The sequence below is a fragment of the Loxodonta africana genome, chromosome 9 (genome assembly GCF_030014295.1).
Source record: "Loxodonta africana isolate mLoxAfr1 chromosome 9, mLoxAfr1.hap2, whole genome shotgun sequence".
In the NCBI taxonomy this organism is placed as follows: domain Eukaryota; kingdom Metazoa; phylum Chordata; class Mammalia; order Proboscidea; family Elephantidae; genus Loxodonta; species Loxodonta africana.
In genome coordinates, this window is record NC_087350.1 from 6,860,727 (window position 1) to 6,887,603 (window position 26,877).

Consider the following 26,877-nt stretch of genomic DNA (forward strand, 5'->3'; position numbering starts at 1 on the left):
AGGACATCATACATGAAAAAAGCAAGAGGTCACCAATGAGACCAAAAGAAAGAAAAGACCGAAACAGATGTCAGAAGAGACTGTGAAACTTGCTCTTGACCATCAAGTAGATAAAGCAAACATAATAAATGATCATGTAAAAGAGCTGAACGATTTCAAAGGGCAGCTCAGAAGACAAAGTAAAGTATTATAAAGAAAAGTACAAGGACCTGGAATTAGAAAGCCAAAGACAAAGAACACACTTGGCATCAATCAAGCTGAAAGAACTGAAGAAAAAAATCAAGCCTCGAGTTGCAATATTGAAGGAATCTGTGGGCAAAATTTGAACAATGCAAAAAACATCAAAAAAAGATGAAAGGAATACAAGAGTCGCCGTACCAAAAAGAATTAATTGATGTTCAACCATTTCAGGAGGTAGCATATGATCAAGAACCGATGTCAGTGAAGGAAGAAGTCCGAGCTGCACTGTATGCATTGGCGAAAAACAAGACTCCAAGGATTGATAGAGTACAAACTGTCTTAGTCATCTAGTGCCTCTATAACAGAAATACCACAAGTGGATGGCTTTACCAAACAGACGTTTATTTTCTCACAGTAAAGTAAGCGAAAAGTCCAAATTCAGGGTGTTAGCTTCAGGGGAAGTCTTTCACTGTCAGCCTTCTCATCAATCTTCTTCCGGACTAGGATGCGCTCTTCTTCTGGCACTACTTTCTTGGTGGTATGAAGTCCCCAACTTCCGCTTGCTTCTCTTTCCTTTCATATCTTAAGAGATAAAAGGTGATGCAGGCCACACCCCAGGAAAACTCCCTTTACACTGGGTCAGGGAGGTGACCTGAGTAAGGGTGGTGTTACAACACCTCCCCAATCCTCTTAACATAAAAATACCATCACAAAATGGAGGGCAGCCACACAATACTGGGAATCATGGCCTAACCAAGTTGATATACACATTTTTTTGGGAACATAATTCAATCCATGACACCAATTGAGATGCTTCCACAAACAGATGCAGCACTGGAAGTGGTCACTTGTCTATGCCAAGAAATTTGGAAGTCAGCTAACAGGCCAACTGACTGGAAGAGTTCCATACTTGTACTCATTCCAAAGAAAGGTGACCCAATAGAATGTGGAAATTATCAAACAATATCATTAAGGTCACATAGGAGTAAAATTTTGCTGAAGATAATTCAAAAAATGTTGCAGAAGGACATTGACAAGGAACTACCAGAAATTCTCGACAGATTCAGAAGAGGACATGGAATGAGGGATACCATTGCTGATATGAGATGGATCTTGGCTGAAAGCTGGAAATACCAGAAAGATGTTTACCCGTGCTTTATTGACTATGCAAAGGGATTTGACTGTGTGGATCGTAACAAATGATAGATAATATTGTGAAGAGTGGGAATTCAAGAACACTTGACTGTGCCCATATGGATCTTGTACACAGACCAACAGGCACTCATTCAAACAGAACAAGGGGAATACATGTGGTTTAAAATCAGGAAAAGTGTGCATCAGAGTTGAATCCTTTCACCAAATTTATTCAATCTCTATGCTGAGCAAACAATCCAAGATACTGGACTATATGAAGAAGAACATGGCATCAGAATTAGACGAAGACTCAGCAACCAGTGATATCCAGGTGACACAACCTTTCTTGCTGAAAGTGAAGAGGACTTGAAGCACTTACTGATGAAGATGCAACCTTCAGGAGGATTACACTTCAACATAAAATGAAAATCCTTACAACTGGACCAATGAGCAACATCATGATAAATGGAGAAAATGTTGAAGTTGCGAAACATTTCATTTTACTTGGACCAACAATCAACATTCGTGGAAGAAGCAGTTAAGAAATCGAACGACGAATTATAGTGCATTGGGCAAATCTGCTGCAAAAGACCTCTTTAAAGTGGTAAAAAGCAAAGATGTCACTTTGAGGACTAAGGTGTGCCTGGCCCAAGCCATGATATTTTCAATTGTCTCATATGCATGCACACGCTGGGCATTGAGTAAGAAAGACTGAACAGAAATTGTTGCATTTGAATTATGGTGTTAGCAAGGAATATTGAATACACCATGGTCTGCCAGAAGAACAACAAATCTGTCTTGGAAGAAGTACAGGGAGAATGCTTCTTAGAAGCGAGGATGATGAGACATGTTATCGGGAGGGACCAGTCCCTGGAGAAGGACATTATGCTTGGTAAAGTAGAGGGTTATCAAAAATGAGGAAGTCCCTCAAGGAGATGGACTGACAGAGTGACTGCTACAATGGACTCAAACATAGTAAGACTGTGAGGATGGTGCAGGACTGGGCAGTATTTCATTCTGTTATCTATAGTGTGGCTATGAGTGGAAACCAAGTCAATGGAACCTAACAACAACAAAAAAGACAAATAATAATCTAACACAATATTTTTAGAAATCAAAATTAATGGTTACGAATCTGATGAGCAAAATGTCAACATTTTGATCAAAGGTGAGATCAGTATTACTGATTTTTTTCTTTTGTCTCTGGCTGTGAGGTGGCTGGGCAGTGGCCCTGCACTCAAAAATACCCCACTTCAGCAACTGCAGTTCCTCTTTCCTGTTGTCCTAAGTCAGGCGTGGAGTGGAGGATAGGAGCCCAGCAATGGAGTGCTATGTATTGAACCTGTGCCAGACACCACTGAGGTCGCCTAACACAACGATTCTACTAGGTGGGTATCTGGCCAGTTTCAAATCACAAGAATGCCCGTCAGAGAAGTACAGTCAAAGGTCTAGAGTCACTCTGCTTGTAGAGCATGTGTTTAAGGCTCAAACTACTCCCATCTGGCTCCATATACTTAACAATATGCTAACCCCTGAAATGGATGAATATCAACCAGTTCTTTTAGATATAGTGACCTGTGTATTCCTTCCATCTTCTTTTGTTGCTTCCTGCATAGTTTAATATTTTCTGTGCAGAATCCTTCAATATTGCAACTCTAGGGTTGAATTTTTTCTTTGGTTCTTTCAGCTGGAGAAATGCTGAGCATGTTCTTCCATTTCGGTTTTCTATCTCTAGGCCTTTCCACATTTTATGATAACACGTTACTTTTGTTTTCTCAAGCTACTCTTTGAAATCTTCTGTTCATGTCTTTTACTTTATCATTTCTTCCTTTTGCTTTAGCTACTCTATGTTCAAGAGTGACTTTCAGAGTCTCTTCTGACATCCATTTTGGTCTTTTTTTCCCCCGATCTTTAATGACCTTTTGCTTTCTTCACGAATGATGTCCTTGATGTCATTACACAAGTCATCTGGTCTTCAGTCATTAGTGTTCAGTGCATCAAATCTGTTCTTGAGATGGTCTGTAAATTCAGGTGGGATATACTCAAGGTCATACTTTGGCTCCTGTGGATTTATTCTAATTTTCTTCAACTTCAACTTGAACATGCTTAGGAGCAATTCATGGTCTATTGCACAGTCGGCCCCTGGCCTTGTTCTGACTGATGACATTGAGCTTTTCCATCTTCTCTTTCCACAGATATAGTCCATATGTTTCCTGTATATTCCATCTGGTGAGGTCCAAGTCTATAGTTGGTGTTTATGTTGCTCAAAAAAGGTATTTGCAATGAAGAAGTCGTTGGTCTTGCAAAATTCTGTCACATGATCTCCTGTGCCATTTCTATCACCAAAGCCATGTCCTCCAACCACCCATCTGTATTTATTTCCAACTTTATCATTTCAATGGCCAGGCGTCATCAATGCATCTTGATTTTCGTGTTTGATCAATTTCAGACTTCAAAAGTTAGTAAAAATCTTCAATTTCTACATTTTTGGCTTTAGTGGTTGGTACATAAATTTGAGTGATAGTCCTAATAACTGGTCTTCCTTGAAGGCATATGAAGATTATTCTACAATTGATAGCATTGTACATCAGGATAGATTTTGAAATGTTGTTGTTGATGATGAATGCAACGATACTCCTTTTGAAGTTGTCTTTGCCAGCATAGTAGACCATATGATTGTCTGATTCAAAATGGCCGGCACCACCAGTCCATTTCAGCTCACTAATACCTCCGATATCAATGTTTATGCATTCCATTTCTTTTCCATTACATTTCTAATTTTCCTAGATTCGTACTTTGTACATTCCACATTTCAAATATTAATGGATGTTTGCAGCTTTTTCTTCTCATTTTGAGTAGTGCCGCATAGGCAGATGAAGGACCCGAAAGCTCGACTCCATCCACATCATCAAGGTTGACTCTACTTTGAGTAGGAAGCTCTTCCCCCATCATACTTTGAGTGCCTTCCAACCTGAGAGGTTTATCTTCCAGCACTCTATCATACAATGTTTTGCTTCTGTTAATAAGTATTTCACTGGCCAATTTTTTCAGAAATACACTGCCAGATCCTTCTTCGTTAGTCTGGAAACTGTGCTGAAACCTGTCCACCAAGGGTTACCCCACTGGTATTTGACATAATGATGGCAAAGCTTCCATTATCAGAGCAACAGGCAAGCCACCACAGTACAACAAACTGACAGACATGAAATTATCCCTGTAGTTCCTAAGATATTTTTTCTTTCTGTTTTCCTAATTATTACATTTATTCACACACTTCAAAATATTCATATTCCATTAAGAACATGTCTCACATATATGAGTCATTTCTCTAATCTTTATTTTAAATTTTGGAACATCTAAAGCATTATTTTCTTTGTACTTTTTCTGCAGAGAATTCTTTTTAAATTTAGTTAAAATAATAGGTATTTTCAGAATGAATTTGGTAATTGGTGAAGTGAACCTTCTTGCTGAAGGTGTTACCTTATTTGATCCATTCTTATATCATCATTCCTAAAAAGTATTATTAATAATTTTTTGGATAGATTTTTCATAGGGTTAAATAAATTATGTACTTCAAGATTGAGTTTCCTCCTTTTGAATTTTATATTTAATTGTAACTTTCCAACAATTATTTTGTTCATATGGTTATTTACCTGCATAAGTTGTTAGACGATCTGACTTGCTAAAAACTTTCCCACCTCCATGGAATTCATACAGTTCCTTTGTGAAATTTCTGATGTTAAATGAGCTATAAGCTAAAGGCTGTACCACATCCATGGTACTCATATTTCTACCTTGTGTGCTTTTTATATGTATAGAATACATTTTTCTGGATGGCCCTTACATATTCCCTGCTTCATAAGTTTTCTGTTCAGTGTAAGTTTTCTGGTTTGTAATGAAATGAGCCCAGTTGTACAGTTTCCCTTCTGTATGAATTAGTATTTCCTGTAAATTGACTCTTGAGACAGTTTCTCACTTTTAATTCATTAATACATTTCCTATCTCTGTGAGTTCTCTGATGCATGAGCTGTGACTCCCAACAAAAGGTTTTCCCACATTCAGTGCATTTACAGGGTTTCTGTCCTGTATGAGTTCTCTGATGAGCACTAAGAATTGATTTCTGAGAGATCTTTCCACATTCATTGCATCTGTAGGGCTTCTCTCCTGAGTGAGGTTCACGGTGTACCATGAGTTGAGATTTCCTAATGAAGGCTTTTTCTCATTCAAGGCATCCGTAGAGTTCTGTTTTGGGTCTTTACTCTGATGTACAAGCTGTAATTTCCCACCGAATGATTTCTCACATAGACTGTATTTACGCAGTGTCATGGATTGAATTGTATCCCCCCTCCCCAAACATTTGTCGGCTTTGCTAGGTCATGATTCTCAGTATTGTATGATTCTCCATCATTTTGTCATCTGATGAGATTTCCCTGCATGTTGTAAATTCCTTCAGTATGATGTTAATGAGACGGATTAGCTGCAGTTATATTGTTTAAATAGTCTTAAGCCAATCTCTTTTGAGATATAAAAGAGAGCAGTGAGCAGAGAGACTTGGAGTCATCATACCACCAAGAAAGCATCACTGGGAGCAGAGTGAGTCCTTTGGCCTGAGGATCTCTGTGCCTGAGAACCTCCTAGTACAGGGGAAGATTTATGACAAGGACCTTCCTCCAGAGCTGACATAGAAAGCTTTCCCTTGCAGCTGAAGCCCTGAATTTAGACTTCTAGCCTACTAGACTGTGAGAGAATAAACTTCTATTTGTTAAAGCCATTCACGTGTGGTATTTCTCTTACAGCAGCAGTAAATGACTAAGACAGAACTTGGTGCTGGGAGTGGGGTGCCGCTCCAACAGATACCTAAAATGGGGATCAGTTTTGAAACTGTGAATGGATAGAAGAGTCAGAAGCCAATGAGCAGATCTGTTAATACTGGAGATGGGGCAGATAGTGAGAAGCAGAAGCAGAGAAGCAGCAGTGGCAGACAGCCTGCAGCAGCAGAGAACAGGAAGCAGCAGAACCAGGAGAACAGTGTGGGACAACACTGGAGCCTCGGAGTTGAGTGCCTTCCAGATGACGTTTACTGGTGAGTGGGGTGCCTCCAAGCACTTACCAGTGGAGCTACAGAGCTTTGGAAATTCTGCTTGTTAAAGCCATCGACTTGTGGTGTTTCTGTTATAATAGCACTAGATGACTAAGACATATGGGATTTCCTCTGCATGAGTTCGCTCATGTACAATGCATAGTGACTCCCAAATCGAGAGTTTTCCACATTTGCTACATCCATATGGTTTATCCCCACAATGGTTTCTCATGTACATAATTATATGTGACTTGCTGCTAAAGGGCTTCCACAATCATTGCATTCATAAGTTTTCTCCCCAGGATGAGTTCTCTGATAGGAAGAGAGTTTTTTTTCCCCCTCATATGTGCTGCATTCATGAGGATTCTCTCCTGTGTAAATTCTCTGATGCATGCTCATTTGTGAATTGAAACTGAAGGATTTCCTGCATTCATTGCATTCAAGTGGGTTCTCTCCTGTGTGAGTCTTCATATGTATATGAGGTATGACTGATTCTGAAGGCACTTCCATATTCACTGCATCCATATGATTTCACTCCTGTGTGACTTCTCTTATGTACAATGAGCTGTGACTTCAAACTGAAGGCCTGCCCATATTGAATGCAGGCATAGAGTTTCACTCCACTGTGAACTCCCTGATGTATGATCAACTGTGACTTGAATGTAAAGGCTCTCCCGCATTCATTACAACCAACAGTTTCTCCCCTAAATGAGGTCTCTGTTGTGAAATGAGTTGATCTTCCCTGCTGAAGACGTTCCCACATTCACAACATTCATTGGAATTCTCACCTGTGTGAATTCTCTGATGCATAACAACTTGTGAATTGAAACTGGAAATTTTCCCATATTAACCGTATTCATGAATTTCTCTCCTGCATGAGTTCTCTGATGTACAATGTTTTGTGACTTGCTGTTGAACTCTTTCCTGCATTGACTACATTTGTACAGTTTCTCTTCTGCATGAGTTAGCTGGCACACTACAAGGTATGATTAGACGCTGAAGGCTTTCTCAAAGTAACTGTATTCAGAGGGCTTTTCTCCCATACATCTTCTCTGAGATAGGAGTTGTGACTTCCTGTTAATACTTTTTCCAGATTAACTTTCGTAGTATTTAAATTCAATAAGAATACCCTCATGTTTAGTGTAAATAAATGGTTCCTTATATACATGAAACCCATTAGGATTCTTTCCAGCGTAATTACTAGTAAAATCTATATTATATTTCCGACTCTTTCCACGTGTGTCACATTTACGATTTTCTTGAAGAATCATGATGTCTACTAAGAAGACACTTTTCAAAATGGCATACATTCTTAACATTTTGCCACACTCTCCAGATTGCTGTGATTTTCCTGATGCCAGTCTACATGATCAATTTCCCAGGTGTTTTCTAGAAATAAAAACAATCACACTATAAATAACAACACAATACTAGCATAGTATAAAATTATCTTTAAAATGCCATGCCATGAAGTTGTTCATGAAAGTTAGGAGATCACATACGAATTTAAATAATCTCTCAATTATTTGTACTCAAATTTCCAGCACTGGGGAAAACAAAGTGAAACAAACAGCTGTAGATAAGTATAGACAACTGAGAATGAGTAAAAATGATTTTGTTTTTTAATAACCTGCATAAATGGGAAAAGGTAAATAGTAACAACGAACAGAGAGTGAGCATAATATAAACAGGTTGGAAGGGAACTCTGAGCATTAGATTCATTCAACAAATATTTGTTATGCATCTATTACATGCCAGCACAAACTGTCATTTTCTTGTGCTATGATAACAGGCGTTACTGTGATAGGGAAGCTGAAACTGGTGTTTGAAAAACTAAGAAACAGCCACTGAACAAATGACATTACAGAAGTGGAAAATCCTCCAAGCCTGAGACCTCAGGAAGCCCAGTTTCATCATCAGTGTAATAGAATTGGCCCTGCCCACTGACGCAGTAGTCATTTACAAGTCGAAACCCAGGAATGGGGTGGCAAAGGACCACTGGGAGCAAGAAGGACACTCCCTGAAGGATCCTACCAAGGACATCCCCACTTGGGTGGCCATCACTCTGGCAATAACCTTTGCCCTCACAGCGATGTCAGAGGTAGCAAGAAGAAGAAGAAAAAGGTTACCTGGTCACTTGATGGATTCCAGTAGATTGGACAGGCCTATGACACAAAAAATAACATACCTGAGGAAGGTGCTTCTTAGGTCAATGGAGTATATAAGACCAAATGGACAGCTCCCGTGTGAAAGCAGGATGAGAAAGCAGGACTGGACAGGAACTGGGTGAATGGACACAGGAAGCCCCGGTGGAAAAGGGACATGAGCTGTCATATTGTGGGGATTGCAACCTATGTCACAAAATGATATGCGTGTAGTTTTTTGAATGAGAAATAAGCCTGAGCTGTAAACTTTCACCTAAAGCACAATTAAAAAAAAACAGACTACCATGTTCACAAAGCCTCAACTCAGTACCACTGTCTTTGGGTTTATGCCAGACATGCAAGAGCAGACCTGCTTCGAGTGTTTTAGGAAGGGAAATGGCTAACACAGAGAGGGGTTCATTGTAGTCAGCTGTGAGTGGAGGTGGCCAGACTCTCAGCCTGGAGATCTGGCTGGTGACTGGGGATGGATTGTTGAATGTGGTAGCCAGTGGGAAAGGGGAGGGAGAGAGGAGGTGGTGGTATGGTCTGGAGGGAGCAAGGCATGTGGTGGAGCAGGTCAGACTTTGGGGGTCGTAAGGGCTCAGCACCAGTGGAGGTGGTGCCATGGGCAGGGCCAGCCCCAAAGAGGGCTGATGGGACTTCAGCGGCTTCCCAAGCCAGCCATTTGGAGACTTGCCTCTGAAGCAGGAGCATTGCTCTGCTCTGCACGTTGATGTCAAGGCAGTGAAGCCTGGCTACGATGGTTAAGCGCATGCATCAGCTTGGCTAGGCCATGATCCTGAGTGGTTTGGCAGTTAGGGTGTAGTCTGGCAGTCCATGATGATGTGATCACTTCCATGATGAGATTTGATAGAATGAGATCATTTCCATGATGGAATCTGCTATGAACAGCCAATTGGTTGACAGGGAGTTTCCTTGGGAGTGTGGTTGCATTCACTCTAAGTGGCCTCTCTGATATAAGACATACAGATGGGAATCTTTATGTTCAGGACACCACCACTAGTGAGCCAATATAGCACAATTAAAGTGTCAGCAATGATTGGTTTCAGGTGAATAAAAAGACCACTGGAAGAAAAAAGGACACCATTATAATGGCATCTCTTGAATCTGGGAATTACCCAGTGGAAAACCTAAACCTCACCATTGGAAGCCAGTCCTCCCCATGTCCTTACATGGTCCTTTCTCTGTAACTGTACAGGCACTAATCGCCAGGGATGAGACAAGCTTGCAGACATCTTATCAAAGGAATGGTGGGGACACTTTTGGGGTGCAGTTGACCGTATCACCTGACATTGGTCCATATGCTCTCAATTTAATGCTGGTCTAGGCTGTGTACCTCCCTTGGGAAGGTACCCCTTACCTCTTGGGCCAATGTTTGAATGGCAGATTGAGTTATTCACTTGGTGCCCTCTGGTAGATATAAATTTGTTTTAGTAATAATTTGTAGATATTTACAATGGGTTGAGACTATCCCTAGCCAGAATGCCACAGCATCATTTGCAGTCAAAAAGCTTTTAGGGAACATCATCCCTAGCTTGGGTGCCCCAAGAACACTTTTCAGTGATCAAGACACCCCCTCATCCAGACAAATCAAAAAGGAGTTATGCAATGGTTTTCCTGTATTTCAGAGGCTACCTTCCTGTACCATCCATAGTACATGGGTTTAGCTGAGAGAACGAACAGTATAATTAAAAATCAATTGGCAAAGCTATCCCATTTTTTAGGACTGGGTATAAATGCTACCCATAGGCCTATTAAATCTAACGTCAGCACCTTTTAGTCCACACAAGCTGATCCCACATGAAATTGTCACTGGATGCCATTTGGCCCTTTCCCATGGGTTGGCATAGTTTGATTCCAACTTTATACAAGCTAGCTTTTTAAAAACTCTAAGGCCCTAATCCATTGTGCCCAGGCTTATAACAATCCTAGTTTAAAAATCTTACAATCAGGAAAAGCCTGTGGAGCCCACTGAAATGCCTATCCCTCCGGAAACTATATATACTATATACACTGGAAGAGACAAACCATGATAGACGGATCCTTATTAGTTTATCTTAGTAATCCATATGCTGCAATCTTACAAGGAATAAAAGCTTGGGTGCACTTGTCCCAGTTAAGGAAGGCCACAACCCCTGAGTGGACCATGCAACCCATGGAAGCCCTCAAACTGAAGTTTAAAAAGGGCCAGGAGAAGAAGCAGCTGACAGCTAAGCAGACAGCTTCTGCCCAACATGTCAGGATCAGGTGTGTATGAAATCTGTTGGAATTCATAGAGTAATTTTCACTCTATTCATTGCATCTATTAGTCTCACAATTGTCCTTCAAACATTAGAAGTGATGCCATGTATATTATCCTGTGGACCTAGACATTTGTTTATCTGCAGCACCCACCACCATGCAGCACACCAGGAATAATTACCTTTGCATGAAAGATGAAATTTTACTAGTCACAGCTTTACATTTAATTTTGATCATCTTTAAGATTTCCCTGATTCTTAAGCTGGGAGTATTCGATTAAGTAGTTCATGGACTCTACTAATTTTGAAACCTTGTTATATCTTTTCTTACTAAGATTTTTAGGTATTTGTTTTGTTGTTCTTGTTCATGGTCATAAGAGGGATACAAATTTAGTCCCACATACTCACATGTTACCAGAGGATTTTATTTCATTATAGCTATTATTTGCATCTTAACCGCCCCCCCCCCAAAAAAACACCCATTGCCGTCGAGTTGATTCTGACTCATAGCAACCCTATATAACAGAGTAGTACTGCATGCCAGTAGCATTTATATATCTCTTTTGGACAATTTTCTTACGCTATGAAGCTTATCTCAGGTATCTTTCTAAGATTATTCATAATTCAAGTTGACATCTGGCACAAAAATGCCTTTGTTAGATTGTCCCTTCTTTTTTTAGTAGCTAGTACAGGTAATCTCCCTAAATGTTCGATTTGTTATTCTTCCCCCAAATGCAGTCTTGCTAATTCTGATCCTTTAGCATCTACGATATTAAATTATAGTTTCATACCCAATGCAACCATTAACCTCAACATCACCCTTAAGTGAGCCATACATGTTAGACTATGGCACCCTCCTGGATCACTGCAGAAGGCATGTTTTAATTTAAGCCAATCTATAACACCTGACCAGGTCATGCAGAGGTTTAGAGTGTTTTTACAAAACTTACGGGTGTTCATGTTTGCTGAATCAGCATTTCATTCCAACATGGAAAATTCCACAGATACTTTGAGATTTTATCAAGTAAGGCAAAAGAATTCACTGACTATAAAAGGAATGACTTTCCCCTTCTTTGTACCAGTCTCTGGACAGTTACCCATTTGTAACAATTTCCAAGTGGAACCTTAGCTTATGCAAGTAAATCAAAATATCCCCTTCCCACATAATTATAACCAAAACAAGTGATCTATACGCCTATAGTTATGTGTTTTTATGTTGGGAGGGAGATTATCTCACCACAAATAAGCCAGACACAAGCAATAAGCTGTACACTTGGGTATGGCCTTGTTTACATGGATAGAACATGATGGGCCGATGTACCTTGGGACATATAGGTATCCTCCTAGATGTTCCTTCATACAGTGAGAGTATACATTACACCAGTGATTTAAATTTACTAGAGAAAAAGAGAATAAAGAGAGACTCCACTGACAACCCAGTGATAGAGAGATCTGGAGATGGACGGGCTTTTCTCTGAGGTATCTTGCATTGGTAGGCATCCCTGATATTAGGAACCCACCCAAAATCATTCAGCCACCATGGAACAAATAAGTAACGATGTTGTTAATGGGATGGCAGCTCAAACCTGTTGCCGTTGAGTCAATTCTGACTCATAATGACCCTTTAGGACAAGGTAGAACTACTCCATAGTGTTTCCAAGGAGTGGCTGGTGGATTTGAACTGCTGACTGTTTGGTTAGCAGCCAAGTGCTTAAAAGAAGGGAATTGTCTTGGGAAAAGAAAACTTTTAGTGTGATCTGTGAGACACAGGCATAATATGTTCAGCATGCTAATTTTGATCTGAATTTCTAGATTAACAGCTATGTTTTTGAGGAAAATATGTTTTTGCTCGGTGGTCAAAACCAGGATGTGACCTTCTGCACCCCTCAAAATACACATACTCAGGAAGGGTGCTGAGTGCTGTTGTCAGCAAGATCTTTTTGCAAGGTAGACAAAGATTCTGCATGTAAACATCTTGTGATGATTATTTAAGTATCTTGTGAGAGTTATGTAATCTCTAATGTGAGCCATTAATAATTAAAAACCAACCAGTGTCTTACACCTATACCCTCTAAACCAGTAAGGTACACTTACCCCACCTCAGAAGGATCCCACCTTCCACCCCCCTAATCGGAGACGCACCCACTCGTGAATAACCTATGGCTGATGCTTGCTGCAGTAGTATAACTATCCCTGATTCAGACCCCCTCTTTAGACGTCACTGTCTCACCTCAATGATACGTGCTGTTCCCAGTTCTAACTGTGATCTTTGCTTGGAATAAACCTGTTTGATTTCATCTGAAACAGACTTGGTTTTCTGGAATGTGGTGACAGTCTTGAGACAAGAAAAAGTATGTGCCAGGAACTGACTGCAGGTCAGGATAACTTGAGCACAACAAGTACAGAGGACTGGTCAGGAAGCTTCTACAGTGGTCAGGGTGAGGAACAATGGTAGTAGTGCAGGTGGGAAAAGTGGGCGGCCTTGAGGTGTCCTTTGGAGCCTGAGCTGCCAAGAATTGCTGGTGGATCAGATTTATGAGATGAGGGGAATGGAGAAACAAAGGTGACTTCTAAAATTCAGGTGACAGTGACAGCATGCTCACCAGAGCCATTCTCCACCATGTTGAAAACCACAGAGAAACAAGCTTGAAAAACTTACCAAAAGATTTCTTCTGGACATGATGGATTTAAATGTTTAGAGATATCAAAGTTTGGGGAACAGTGCATAGCTAGGGATAAAACTGAGGTAGTTTTCTGGGTTCTAACCAAGAATTTGTAGATCATCACCCTATAGTGGATTTGAAAGTCATGAGGTCAATGGAAACCCTGGTGGCTTAGTGGTTCAGCGCTACGGCTGCTAACCAAGAGGTCGGCAGTTTGAATCTGCCAGGCACTCCTTGGAAACTCTATCTGGCAGTTCTACTCTGTCCTGTAGGATCACTATGAGTCAACTCAACGGTAGTGGGTTTGGTTTTTTTTGTATGGGGTCAATACGATCTCCTAGGGGTAGAACGCTATATTTACTATAGAATACAGCTGTATAAGGTGTCCTAGTGGAGTCACCAGACCGACAATCCAATTTGATATTTAAACAAAAATTTTCTTGAAGGAATGATTCCGCAGGAGAGAATGCATTCAGATCAACTCTAACAGTATGCTCTGCCTTGCAGACAGAACAGAGATATTTAACAAGTAAAGCGAATACAGATAACCCTCTACATCAAAGCAATTGAAGGGGGAAGAAATTTTACAAGCAGGCAATTAACTGTGAACCTTCTCATCAGCTTCCAGTTTCACACAGATCTCTCATTTTCTATATAATTTAACTAAGGAAATATTTCCACAATGAAAAGTACAAACAATTTCAACATGAAAGTTTAACGATATGTTTGCAGCTGGGACAACTTAATTGGAATCTTTGGATACAGAACTGACCATTAGGTAGGAAGGTGTAAAGGTCAGATCAATTTCAAATCTAAGTCTTTTGAAAAGCAAACTCTGCTTATTTAGCTCAGAGACAAAGGGATAAAGTCTTCGTGTCTGCTGAGGAAATTCTTTTAAGGTAGTTAAAACAACATGTTCATCTATATGTTCTAATTTATTTATCAGCTCAGTGAGGCTTTTTCTGAGGCAGGCTGCTGGAGCACTATTAACATAACAAGTGCTGAGCTTTGTCATTCACATGGTAAACTTCAATAGAAACCTAATGTTTATCAGGAGTGTAGCAGTGAGATTTCAGTTAAATTTAGAATACAGTGCCTAATTTTAGTTCTGAAATCCCCCCAATTATACCTATCAGTAGGTCAAAATTTTCCTCACACAAAGGAGAATCAAGAAACAGTTTGTTTACCATATTTACTAATATGTAATGATTTACAAGATACAGTAAGTGAAAAAAGGCAGATGAGAGCTTCTACTCTCTTCCTCATCTCTGTTCACTGCATGTCTATGTACATTGTGTCACTTACGTGGATGAGGTGTGAATTTTCTCCTCTTCATGAACTGACTTAAAAGAAAAAAAGGACCATTTCCTTATTTCCTCTGTGAATACCTGGCCTTATTGAGGCTGGTCCAATTTGGTAAACATGTTATGAGACCATCATTTCTATCTCATTGTCCTGCCGGCCCAAGTGATTCCCAGGCACCTCAGTTCACCAAGAAAAGTTTTGCAGAGGCGAAGGCAATTGCCAGGCCCACAAGTGAACTTAGAAAACATCTCTGGCAGTTCTGGTAGGCCATGGGCACCCTCCCCAAGATCCTCAAGTCAACGCAGATCAGTTCAGCATCCACCCGGGAACGTGGAAAATTTTCAGAGCCTCATGTAAGCAGCAGGAACCCAATGGGAATGCAGGAAAGAGCATGGGCTCTACATGTGTGTATGTGTGCATGGGACCCCTGTCATCATCTCCAGTTCTCTATGCATTGAGAAATTTTACTCAACAGCATGACCACCACCACCATCGTCATCACGAATAATAATGATAACAATGACCTACCCCATGGACATTCCCTGCAGGCTGTGGATGGTCTGGACCACCAGAAGGGGACTTGGAAAATTTTCCGGAGGCTCCACCAGAGATCACTCCATGAAGCATCGGGACAATATGGGTATAGGATACTGATATATTGATTGAGCAGTCCACAGCCAAGTCATGACCTGCTATCCAGGGATTAAAAGGTCTCTTATGGAACTATGTCCAGGATGTATAATAATTAGTTGAAAAAGGAGAGTTGAAGGCATTAAAACTTTAATTCAATGCGATTGAACATTTTTACTGCAAACACAATGAATTATAACCTGCTGGGGCCACAGCCAACCAGCTTGCCTCTTGGCATTCAAGGGAGAAGCCCTCAGGAACACAAAGATGTCAAAATGCTACCAACAACAAAGAGAACTAGGTGGAGAAGTTTTTACCTTATCCTACAGGAAAGGTGGGAAGGTGGCCAGCACTAGAACATTCTTTTCTCTCTACGAAGGCTTGAGCTGCACAGAGCTTGTCCCAGGAGCTGGACTGTCTGCTTTGCCACTGCCTGAGTGGGAACAAACCCACCTTTCAGTTCTTATCTCTTGAACATTTTCAAATACTGCCTCCAATATCAAACTGTTGAAACATTAGCTGTGGGCAAGAAGCCCTCCATGTTTCTCAGGTGACCTCCCTGCCAAGAACTCCAGGAATTCCTTCTTGTATTTGGGGATAAAGTTCCACAACTTGTCTTGAAGAGCCGGACAATTCACATGTGTTCCTCCTGGAGTGCTGGCCATCTCCCAAGAGTCACCTCAGCCCAGGCTGCCCCCTGAAAACTCAAAGAGCATCTGTGCTCCCCAAAATGCATCACTGGAGGTTTGACCATCAGGCCACTGTACCTGGAAAACCAAACACAACATTATACACTCCACCACCAGGCTTCGGGGCTCTGCCTTTTCAACACAGAGAATTTTCTGACCCTGCATGGACACCACCCACTTCTGGAGCCCTGGACTCAGAAGTAGTAAACATCTCCCCATAGCACTCCATATCCACCTCCCCTCACAGCTCCCATTTTGCCAACTTCCAACCAGGAGCCCTCTTTTCCACCTGACTCATTTTTGCCTGGTTGATTCACTCCAAAGGCAGCAGCTGAGCTTCTCCTCTATGCCATGCACTGGGGATACAGGAGATAGCAGGGAAACAAAGGTGCCTGTAGGAAGACCTCACCTGGCTGGAGGTCTGGGGCTGGCTCAGCTCCACGGTGGACTCAGGGTGAGGGAATGAGGACGTGGCCTGAGCCGGTTCTTGGGGGCTAAAAAGGAAACTGGGTGTCAGAACAGGGTCTGTCTCAAGTGCCCAGGCATGCTAAGAAATAATAGCCACCCGTTTGGCGATGCGTATTGAGTATTTTCTACATATGAGGAACAGTTCTAGGTGTTTGACATTCATCAGGAACAAAACTTTCTGTGCTCGGGCACTCCGTTTTGGTGGAGAGAGGCAGAGAATCATGTGGAATTCGTTAGGAAGGGATGAGTGGTGTAATCTAGAGCAGAGTGGGCTCCCAGAGACAATTACAGACAGAATGTCAGCGTAGGCCTCCTTCAGCAGAAACATGAGGGCAGGAGAGATACCAGGGAAGGAGCAGACCTGGGGCGTGAAAGAAGAAAAGAGGCCAAAGTCACAACCAGATCAGAATGAGGATGAGGGACAGCAGGCAGTGGAACCATGGCAACCACTCTGGACAACAGTTGGCAGTGTTTTTTAAGGTTAAACATACACACACATAAAAATCAGGTGGGTTTCAATACACCAGCAATGAGCATTCTGAAAAGGAAAGTAAGATAATTCCATTTACGACAGCGTCTAAAAGAAGAGAATACCTAGAAATAAATTTAACCAGGGATGTAAAGGACTTACACAATGAAAATTATAAAACACTGCTGAAAGAGATTAAAAGTAGTAGAATCCACCGGATGTTCTTGCAAACCCCATGGAGCAGTTCTACTCTGTCCTATACAGTCGCTATGAGTCAGAATTGACTCGACGGCAATGGGTTTTATTTTTGGATTTTGGAAGCAAATTCGAATTCGCTGATTTGGAGACTTAATTAACATGATTAAGATGTCAACATTTCCCAAAGCAAGCTCCAGATTCAGTGTAATCATGGTCGAACTCACATAAGCTTTCTTTGCAAAAATGAAAAATAAAGTCCTCAAATTTATATGGAATTGCCAGAGGCCCCGAATAGCCAAAGCAGTCTCAATGAAGAAGGATGAAGCAGGACTACTCACACTCCCTGATTCCAAAGCATACTATAGTAATCAAAAAGTCTGGTACTGATGTAATAATAGATACGTAGACCAACAGAATAGAATTGAGAGTCCAGAAATAAATGCATACATGTAAGTTCAACTGATTTTTGACGAGGGTGCTAAGTCCATGCAATAGACTTAATAAATGTGCTGGAACTACTGGATTTCCACATGCAAAAGAATAAAGCTGGACTCATATCTCACATCGTACACAAAAATTAACTCAAAACAGAATAAGGACTTAAAACTCCCAAGGGTATTGCTTCCAGACCTACAATTAACAATGAATTCTTAAATATGACACCAAAAAGCATTAGTCATAAGAGAAAACAAATAACTGGGACTCCAACAAAATCCAAAACTTTTGTTCAACAAAGAAATTTAACAGCAAAGTGAAGAGACAATGTAGAAACTGGGAGAAAATTTCCTGGAATGACATATTGAATGAGGGTTTAATATCCTGAATATACTCTATAAAAAACATCTACACCTTAACAACAAAAAGAAAACAACCCAGTCAATAAATGGATAAAGAACGTGAATAGACAGAGGGCAAAGGATTTCACCAAAGAAGGAATACAAATAGCCAACAAGCACATGAAAGATGCTCAACATCATTAACCATTACCAGTTGCCATTGATTCAATTCCAACTCGTGATGACCCACAAGTTACAGGGAAGACTGTACTCTATAGGGTTTCCATGACCTTTTTGTTAGCAGCTGAACTCTTTAAACACTGTGCCATCAAGGCTATATGCAAATCAAAACCACAGTGAAATACCACTTCCTACACCACTTGGAAGGCTAAGATTGAAAAGAAATAAAAAAGAAACAAACACAAACCCAGAAAACAGCAAGTGTGGATGGATGAGGATGTGGAGAAACTGGGTCCCTTATCCACTGCTGGTGGGAATACAAAATGGTACAGCAGCTAGAGAAAACAGGTTGGCTGTGCCTCAAAAGCTAAACATAGAACTACCATACAACCCAGAAACTCCACTCTTGGATATATTCCTACCCCTTGCAGCTCGGTTAATTTCCTTCTGTTTCCAACAGTCTTCAGCATTCACCACATCAATAGCAACTCCTCTCCCAGGCTGTTCCAGGCCCTTCCACACCCCTTTAAAACTACAATTTGGAATACAGAAGCAGGATCTTGTGGCCACTCAGAAACTCCCACAGTCCCTTGTCTGGGGAAAAGAAAACACTAGGAAAAGGCTTCTGGGGCCTAGGGTCACCCTGGCGAAGAGGTAAGCCCTGAGTTTAGCACAGTCAAGGAGCCTCAGAGACACAGGCCGGAGGACAGTGTCTAGGTCCACTCTGATGTTTCTGGGTGTTCTTCTGCTTGAGGTAAAACTACCCTTTTTTGGAGGAAGCAGCCTGGGAGGACTGCTCTCATTTTTACATATCCCTAAGGAAAGGTCTAATCTGCACAGTCTCAGGTGGGTGAGTCTACAAGTCAGGCACAACTCTGTCAGGCAGGGCCCGCATTCTCCTTCTTTGTGGCCTATAGAAAGCATTACCCAAGCCTTGGGGCTCTGCAGGGACTACCTTTGGGGAAAGATGGATTCCGGCGGCAGCAGCAGGGGCTGTAGCTCCATGTGTCCACCACCAGTACCTGGACCTTCCTCCAGATACTTGCTCTGGGGGGTCCCGCTGGGCATGTCAGTGAATCCTGTAGGAAAGAAATTCCACAACTCACTTCAAGGAGGAAGGAGCAGGACCCGTGTCAGATAGGAGGCAACGTGTGGTGCCCAGGCTCTCCATCTGCTTGGGCCTCAGTGCCCCTCTCTGAGAAAGACAAGCTCCATGAGAATGAAAGGGACACAACCAATGATCTCAATGGCCTTCCCCAGCTCTCTCATTCTTGGCTTCAGCAGACCAAAACAAGGTTGAATTTTGCAGACTTCATATTCTGCTTTGTCACAGGTGTGACCTCATTCCAGACCCCAGTCCCAGTGACCACACATGGGACTCTGCCACAAACTCCTTCCCGCTGACCTGTGAGAGATGTGCAATCCACACAATCATTGTTTTCTTTCCTAGTTGGTGCCTGAAATGGCTGAGGCCCAGCCCTTTTCCCTTTTCACTGAACTTTTACCTTGGCTTTCCCTAAGATTTCACTTACATTAAGCTGTCACCAGCTTACCTTGCCCATTTGACTTTTTCTCTACTTAAAACGTTACAGAGGATATCTAGAAATATCTTTCACTACTAAAGACAAGCTACCATGGATTTGACCAGAGCTAGGGTTTTTTAGGAGAGAAGTAAGGTGAGAATCTACGTCCGTTTCTTCCCTGAGTCTACTAGGTTGAAGGTGCTCCTGATCTCAGACACAAAACAACACGTCAGCTCAACTCTGTCCACGTTCACCACCACGGTGACCTCCTGAACCCGGGGGCCACCTGTCCAGGATCTTCTTGGACTGAAGGGACCTTTACAACTATTTGGTATATGAGGTTACTTTTGCCTTCCCATTATTTTCTTATTCCTGGAGAACCCTGAAGATGTTCTCAGGTAGAGGAAGTAAGGTTTAAGTGCTAATTTAACCATCCCAAAGCAAAACCAAACCCATGGCCGTCAAGTTGATTCTGATTCATAGCGACTCCATAAGACAGAGAATAACTGCCTCACAGGGATTCCAAGGAGTGACTGGTGGACTCAAACTGCTGACCTTTTGGTTAGCAGCCGAATGCTTAACCAGTGTGCCACCAGGGCTCCCTTTCCACATTGTTGCCCCTCAAACAAGATTAAGTCAGTGCCAGTGTCAGGTTCAGGAAACAATGGCTCTGTCCTGTGCAGACCCACCTGTCATGACAGCATCTGGACAGGGCATCCTGAAGCCCAGACCCTGGCTGTGGACCGATTTCCCAGGCTGGATAGAGGCTTCGCTGGAGGACATCAGTGCAAGTGACATCAGCCACGACCCTGGGGCAGCTGGGGATGGGTCCACCACACTGCCGACAGCAGCCAGAGGGGAGATGCCAGGGCCAGGGCAGACTGGGGTGAAGGTAGCAGGATCTTGGCCAGGACCTTCCTGGTGCATCTCGCCACCCTGTAGGAACCTGCGGACACAGCAAACACTGTCCCTCAGTGGGCAGAGGCTCCCCTGGTCAGAGTTGGGAAAGAGACGCCAGCAAGTCTGGGAATCTGGGTCACAACTCAGCCTGGGCACTGATGGCCACGGGGCCCCACACATCACAAATCACACCGTGACCCTATTCTCCTCGTGGCACATGGTGGATGCAAGGACCAGTGGTTAGGCTCTGACAGGTCAGCCCAAGGAGACAGTTAATAAATGTTTTTTCTGGAAATCTTAAATATAGTAGCAGTTTTATTTACCACAACCTGCAATGAAGCATTGTTCCACAATACTGAAAACGCAGTGTGATCAGCCAGTGCCTATAGCCCAGTGAATAAAAGATGGCTGATCTTAAGGGAATACCATGCAGTGATGAATAATAATAACTTAAAGAATGCATGTTCCTTGAATGTTCCCGGAGTCTGAGACAGAAGACAGAGCCTTTTGCTAAACCCAGATATTCTTTGCAACAACACCACACAGCAGGTCTTGTCATTATTCCCCATTGAACAGGTGAGAAAACTGAGCTCTGAAAGGCCGTGAGAACCTGCCCGAGGTCAGACACCTGGATGGTGCTGGCCCGGATGCCAGCCAGGCAGCAGATATCAAAATGTTAACTGGTAAAGGAGGAACAGAGAGGTGACACATGGTGTCATGGTTAGGTGGGGACTCAGGCCTGGCCCAGGCCTGCGGGGTGCAGCCCTGAGAGTGCAGCACCTTCTCATACAAGTGCTGCCTCAACACAGGACAATCTTGGGGCTCAAGGAACCTGCTTAGAACAGCACGTAGCACATAGCAGGACACCACAAAATGTTGGTAATGACGTTTTTTTTCTCAATGACATTTAAAAAAAAACACAAAACACCATAACAGACTATAGTGACCATGGGATTGTATTTCAGAGGCAGGCTAGCAAGGTTTTTCCTTCTCTCTGAGTCTGTTTCCCTTACTCTCTAGGCTACAGAGGAAGTCAGGCTCTAGGGAGCAAGCTCAGGGTGAGGGGGTGCTGCCTCAACTGTCCCTGATGTGATTCCTTGCTTGTGCCTCCCCTTGACCCCTAGGACCATGGCTATCTCTCTTCTCATCACCCTGGGCCCCAGTGTCAGGGGGCCATGTCTCCTATCCCTGGGGAAGAGGAGGAGGCCAGACAGGTGAGCTGGTCATGCAGCTGTGGGGTCTCAGTACCTGGGAGCCAGTGGCTTTGAGAACCTCTTGTCTCCAGGAAGGCCCAGGGCAGGAACCAGCGGTGCCCACAATCCTTTAGTGGTCTCTGGGGACCATGGAGGCCCCATTTCCTCACATCCTGATTATAGCAGAGCACAGTCAGTTGGGGGAGGCTTGGTGGTGCCCTGAGTCCATGGCCTCCTTCCCTCAGCCTCTAGCTGTGCTTCCCAGAAAGTAAGAGTTAACCCCAATGTTCTTTGTGTCTTTGTCCTTCTTTAGTCTGAACCAGCATTCCATAGAACACAGGACAGTCCAAACCCTGGTGCTTCGTTGGCCCCTAGATTTATTTGCCAATCTCTTCCCTCCAGCCACATGATGCTGTCACCAGTCCATTCCTTCCCTGGCCACATCGTAAGATCTCAGTGCACAATGGAGGCTATAAACCTATGGCTAGGCTCAGCGCCACAGACAAACCCCTGAGCCTATCCCGTGCCCAGCATCAGCCTCAGCAACCTCACTCCCTGATGAAAAATGTCCCACCTATAGCCTGACTGTTAGCTTTCACCACTGGGTGAGCCCCATCCCTGCTGAGGGGCCGCCTGCCTGACCAGAGCAACCCTGGACATAGTGGGAAGTGGGGGGAAATTGGGGGTCCAATATTGCCCTAAACCACAGGAGGCTGGGCCCTTGGGCCACTCACCTGAACTCTGAGACCTGTCCCTACACCAAGGGTCTGCATGGGGGTCCCCTGAGGGACAAGGGGGATCCAGACCCCTCCCCCAGGCATCAGGGCCTTGTGCTGCCTTCCCCTCAGCCAGTTCTACGTGCTGGAGAAGGGCTCTTCGTTTCCGGCGATAATTGGCAAACCAGTTGTAGACCTGCTCCTCCGATAGGCTTGTCTCTGACGACAAGGTCTCCTGTGGAGACAACAGAGCCCTGTGCCTGCTTCCACACCAAGAGGCACAGAGGGCTTCCCAACCATCATTCCCACTGAGAAAGGCCCTGAGTCTGCCCTGATCCCTCAAAGACCTGGTCCTGTATCTTGGCTAGAGGAGTATCTGCTGAGCACTTGCTCTGGGCAGCCCCTGGGGGATGAACCCCTGAGGGAGAATGGACTGTGCCCTTCCACCATGGCCACATGACTGTTGAGGGTGGGTTCCCGTTGAGAAGCAAGCCCCACAGTGCAGGGACTGCCTTGTGGGCCCACAAGGCCCTCAGTCCCCAGTGAACTTGAGGGGAGCCCAGTCCACCCTCACCCTGGCAGATGGGGGACACTCAGGATGTCTGAGGTGCTACACGAGGGGCTGGCTTCTTCTTACCCGCTGCGCCTTGTTGGGGTTGGTGCTCACGCCTGAGGCAAAGTCTTGCAGCTTCTGTCGAACCTCCCTGGGGAAGTTCCGACTCCTCAGGCCCTCGGGACAGAGGGAGGGCGGTGGTGGGTTCCTGGATGAGGACAGAAGGAGGAGGTCTCAGAACAAAACCCCCGAATTCGCCTTTACCCAGTCCCTGTCCTCCAAGGAAGTGATGCCCCAGGTCTTCTCCTGGTGGAGCCTCTCTGTCTTTGGTTTTGGGAAGATGAGAAGCTCTTCTCTCCCCACAGAAATGAGGACACACAGAAGGAGCTCCGGACTGCAGGGACCCCAGGGGTTCCCCAGCCCCACGTGCAGACGCAGAACAAGAGCGTGCTGAGGTTATATGACTGTCCCTCTCCCACAGCATGGCCCCCTGGACAGCACCCATGCTTGAGGTGTGTCTCCAGGCTGGTGGTGTGTGCCAGCATTCCTGCCCCATGTTCTGGCCATCCCTTGCCACAGTGTGACCCAGGAGCCCTCAACACTACCCACACTTGCGGTGAGTCCCTGAGCTCCTCCAACACAGCCACCTGGCCCCTCCAGGATTCCATGGCCTGTCACCAAAGACTCTCACTGAGACCCTGACATGCAGGGCACTCAGTCTAGGCTCCACCTGGAATGCTGGTTCCCAGCCAGGCCTGACTGGAGGTTGATCTCCTGCCTTTATTCCCTCTTTCACCATGAAAATTTCTTCTACTGAAGCATCCCCATTAGCAGATGAATGCTCTGTGCATCTCCCTCCCTCTTCCTGGCCCCCTGCTGAGGCCTCCCTCCAGGGCCCACAGCCTGTGCTGACCCTCTGTCCTAGAGCAGCCCTCCCACGGAGCCCTCATCTGGCAAGGCCTGGGGAGTGTCAGCGGAGGAGAGCAAGGTCAGGACACTCAGCCCGCCTCCCTGCAGCCAGCCTCCCTGTGGTCCTGGAGACTGCTCCCTCCTCCCCTGCTGACACAGGGATGATGTCCCCAGCCTGGCCAGCCCTGGTCACCACTCAGGGTAAGCCTGACCACTCTCAGCCTATACCAGAGGTTCGTAAAGAGGTCGCTCACACCAGCCCTCTGTTACCGTTGTGTTCCATCTGACCGGTGCCACCCTATTTTCCTTCTTCTGCGCTGCCTGGACCCCACCTTGATCCCTGGAGTGCCCCACAGGGTCTGCGTGAGTAAACATACCTCTTCCTACAGCGGAACTTCTGCACGGGGCTCAGCATGACCACACCCAGCTTCCTCATGGCCAGACAGTAGTGTATGTCATTCCAGAGCTGCACCAGCTCCAAGCTTCCTCCAGGCACCCGACAGTCCTGCTGAGGAGAGCCTGGCTGAGCCACGGCTGCCTGGGCTGGGGGCACCTGGGGCCTACCCTCCTGGACCAGCCCGACCCCTGCACAGGCCGAGGCATCTATAGAAGAATAGGGCCCTGGTTCCAATCCCACTCTCACTGTTCACCAGTGGACCCTGGAGTTAGATGGCCACGGTGGAAATCCCTGCCAGCCCTGTGGTGTGACGCTGGGTAGCCAGTCACTCAGGGTGCCAGCCCTCATGCCCCTAAGACCCTGCAGCCCTCCCAGGATGCACAGGAGGTCAGCACACAAATGTTTCAGGAAGGCCAGTTCTCAGGTGCCTGGTGACTCCTGCACTGGGTGGGACAGGGGTTCCCCTCTGGGTCAGAAGAACCTGCTGCACAGAACTGGACCTTCAGAATCAGGGCTCCCATCACTGGCCTCTCCTGTGAGGCTGTTGCCATTCACGTAACTTGAATCATCTGGACGAGGCCACCCTTTGACTCAATGATTTTGAGTAATGTTCTCAGGGTCTCGATGTAAACAATGTTCATCTTTCTCCACATCAGGAAAGTCCTGGAATCCTGCCTGGCCTTGTGCTGAAGGCCCCACCCAGAGTTGTCTGCTGCACGTGTGTCTGTGGGCCAGTCTGCCGTTCGTCTCCACCAGGATGCAGTCACTGGGCTCGTATTGGAGCACAGCTCAGACACTTCTCAGGGCCTAGCTTGCACCTCTGCTTCCAGAGGTCTCGGACCCTGACTGGGTATTCGAGCCCTCTCTTGGAACTCTCTATCGTCACCCCACTGACTGCCTTCACAGCAGCAGTCACAGCTCTAAGGATGTGTTCCCATGTTTCTCACGTCATTCAGTCGTACTGACAGATTTGAAAAGCTCAAGCTCTGCCAAACCCAGGTGCTATCCTGTGTGCCAGTGGTCCCTAGGGTGGGGAGGACCGAACGGCCCCTCCCTCATGGGGCTTACAGTGTGGTGAGGGAAAAGGTGATACGCAGATACACAAATTCATAGGGAAAAGCTGCAGGAGGTGGTGTCACTTGGCAGAACCCTGAAGGGTCAGAGGGAACCATGCACAAAAAGGGCCCAGCAGAAGGAAGGGTACATGCAAAGGTCATGAGATGGCAAATATCTAGATCTAGGACAGAAAGGAACCCAGCACAGCCACTGCAGAGGAAACCAGGGAAGACGGGACTGAACGGCAGGCAGGGTGGCCACAGGGACCAGAGCCATGCGGCGGGTGTGTGCCAGGGTCCCATCTGTATATATAAAAACCCCTCTGGCTGTTGCGTGAAGAATAGACTGGAGGGGTCAGGAGAGAGTATAAGAGAGCAGGCAGGAGGACATAGCACAGAAAGAACAGGATGGAACTGAGGTGTTTCTGAAGGCAGACTCAACATAAGTTATTCATGGATTGTATTACGAGGTGAAAAATGAACCCAAGCAAACCTGCCCCCATCGCGTCGATTCTGACTGATGGCAACCCTGTGGGGCTCAGTAGAACTGCCCCAATTAGGTTTCCAAGGAGTGGCTGTTGGATTCGACTGCCAACCTTTTGGTTAGCAGCTGTAGCTCTTAACCAATGTGAGGGAGCGAGGGAGGAAGAAGCCCACAATCCATTATTCAAAACTCTTTGGGCCAGATGGATTTTGGAATTCAAGATTTTTTAGATTTGGGGAAGTGACAGGAGATACATTTCTTGTGCTGCCACAGCATGATCTAGGGCCACATCCTATAATCAGACATACTCTTCTTTATGAAGCAAAACAGACACAGTTCGTGGAAAAGAAAGACCATAAATAGCTTCTCACCAACACAGGGCAGGGTTTGCTGCCAAATAAGTTCAGGCTCAATGTTGCACCAGATGAGTTTCAAAGATACTCTTAGTTTTCAGAGTTTTGGATAAAGGACTAAAGTCCTGAACTGATTCCCCGTTTGTCCCACTGACGAGAGTGTTGACTCTCTTTTCATTAACTGAGTGCCTGGCACAGGGCTGCCCATATGATAAATGAATGTTTTTACATCAGATCACCAGGCTAACCAGAGCTGAGTGAATGGAGGTGGGGAAGAGAAGGTTTTCCCTTCGGGCTTCGGACTCTGGCTGACTTTTGGGCTCCCCTGTTCTGGGCACCCCCCTCCCCCACCCGCAAGCTGACCCTACCTCCAGGACCCTGCAGGCTGCCTGGTGTTGCTCCTTCCGGGCCAGGACAAGCACACACACCAGGACCACATCCTCTCTGTCCAGTAGGTACAGGCGGAGTGGGCTCCCCAGCACGGCATCAACCAAGGGCTCCACCTGGGCAAGGTCATCCCGGAGGTCCCGGCACAGCTTTCCCGCAAGGTCCACCAGGTCCGCCGGGGGTGGGCAGGTGCCCCTGCTCTCCTTCAGCAGCTTCAGGAAGCTCTGCAT

General features: G+C 44.9%; 1 protein-coding gene across 1 annotated transcript; it reads right to left on the reverse strand.

Annotated features, from left to right (window-relative positions):
• Positions 1-618: 618 nt before the first annotated feature.
• Positions 619-26,877, reverse strand: ANHX (anomalous homeobox). The gene is made up of 10 exons (XM_064290954.1): positions 26,629-26,877; positions 24,349-24,476; positions 23,147-23,270; positions 22,528-22,744; positions 21,849-21,966; positions 20,390-20,646; positions 19,866-19,986; positions 19,133-19,282; positions 16,496-16,580; positions 619-753 (listed from the first exon to the last, which is right to left on the reverse strand). The coding sequence occupies exons 1-10, from the start codon at positions 26,875-26,877 to the stop codon at positions 619-621; spliced, it is 1,584 nt and encodes a 527-aa protein (XP_064147024.1).